At 52.6% G+C, this 1051-nt stretch overlaps 1 protein-coding gene across 1 annotated transcript in view; it reads right to left on the bottom strand.

Moving 5' to 3' along the window:
* VDBG_08349 (conserved hypothetical protein) overlaps window positions 1–888 on the bottom strand; it is a gene marked incomplete at both ends in the record, with an annotated part of 1080 nt that extends 192 nt beyond the window's left edge. Inside the window, one exon of the mRNA XM_003001258.1 lies at window positions 178–888. Coding sequence (XP_003001304.1) covers window positions 178–888 — 711 coding nt within the window. The remainder of the gene's footprint in view (window positions 1–177) is intronic.
* Window positions 889–1051: the final 163 nt, after the last annotated feature.

Genomic DNA, 1051 nt, shown 5'->3' with positions numbered 1-1051 from the left:
TCTGCGCTGCGCTGCGTCATCTGATTCAGTGTCCCAAATCGCGTAGAGATGATAGGCGATATGGGTTGGATGGTTGTAGAGAATGGATAGGTCGATCCAGGTCCGAACGGCTAGGGGAGAGTGCTGTCCGTGAATAGTCTCGAGCTCTTCAGCTAGCGTAGGCATCGCACTCCATACCAGGTCGGATAAGGCGGCAGGCCCATGTTTCCTGAGTACCTCGTATAGGCTAGAGAAGATGAGGCGTAGTGGGTGTAGCCGTGCATAATTCGTCATTGAGTATGCGGCGAGATACTTGGATAGGGCCGTCGTCATGCCCGGATTTTGATATGATAAACAGAAGAGCAACTCTTTAGTGCCCTGTGTTGATAGATGCTGAAGGTCAACCTCAAGGCGCTGAAACGCTCGCATGAGTAGGTCGCCGGCCTGGCTGTCTTGACTCCGCCCGAAGAGCTTGCCGGCTTGATAAAGCATGCCGCTCGACTCGGCACCCCATAAGAGCAGGGAGCTCCATCCGTTCTGGAAGGGTTTTCTGGATTCTATTTGTTGGCAATGAATTAGAGTCTTCCGCATATTGCCCACGAGGATCTCCTGCGCCCGTATAAGGTCGGGTGACCTTAGATAGCCGGGGGCTGGAGATGGCGGTGGCGATGGCGTACGGCACCGAACGTGTGCAGGCAGCCGCGATGTCGTTTCAAAATCAACGAGGTCATACTCGGTAACGCCTTTCCGTTTAAGGTAGGTTGCCAGGTTCACTACCTTGCCGTTACGGATGAATTCGGAGACCTTTCCCTCTGCGTCTCTTTCAAACTTCATCGAAAGGAGGTGTTTGACTTCGTTCTCGGTGTTGTTCTTGGCGAAGCCCCACTGAGTAAATCTTGTCTTATACATCTTGGGACTAAGTCTGGTCAGTATACCACGGGGCTGCAGTCAAAAGAAGACTGACGTTGCCTGGAAGCCATGACGCTCATGCATGATGCGGATCACATCTTTCAGCGGCTTGCGCTCTTCCAAATACAGCTTCCGAATGGTGGCCTTATGCGTCTCCCAAATT

This window comes from Verticillium alfalfae, genomic scaffold (assembly GCF_000150825.1).
Source record: "Verticillium alfalfae VaMs.102 supercont1.12 genomic scaffold, whole genome shotgun sequence".
NCBI lineage: Eukaryota > Fungi > Ascomycota > Sordariomycetes > Glomerellales > Plectosphaerellaceae > Verticillium > Verticillium alfalfae.
The sequence above is the reverse complement of the archived record's forward strand: the minus strand, read 5'-3'. Positions and strand labels throughout refer to the sequence as shown.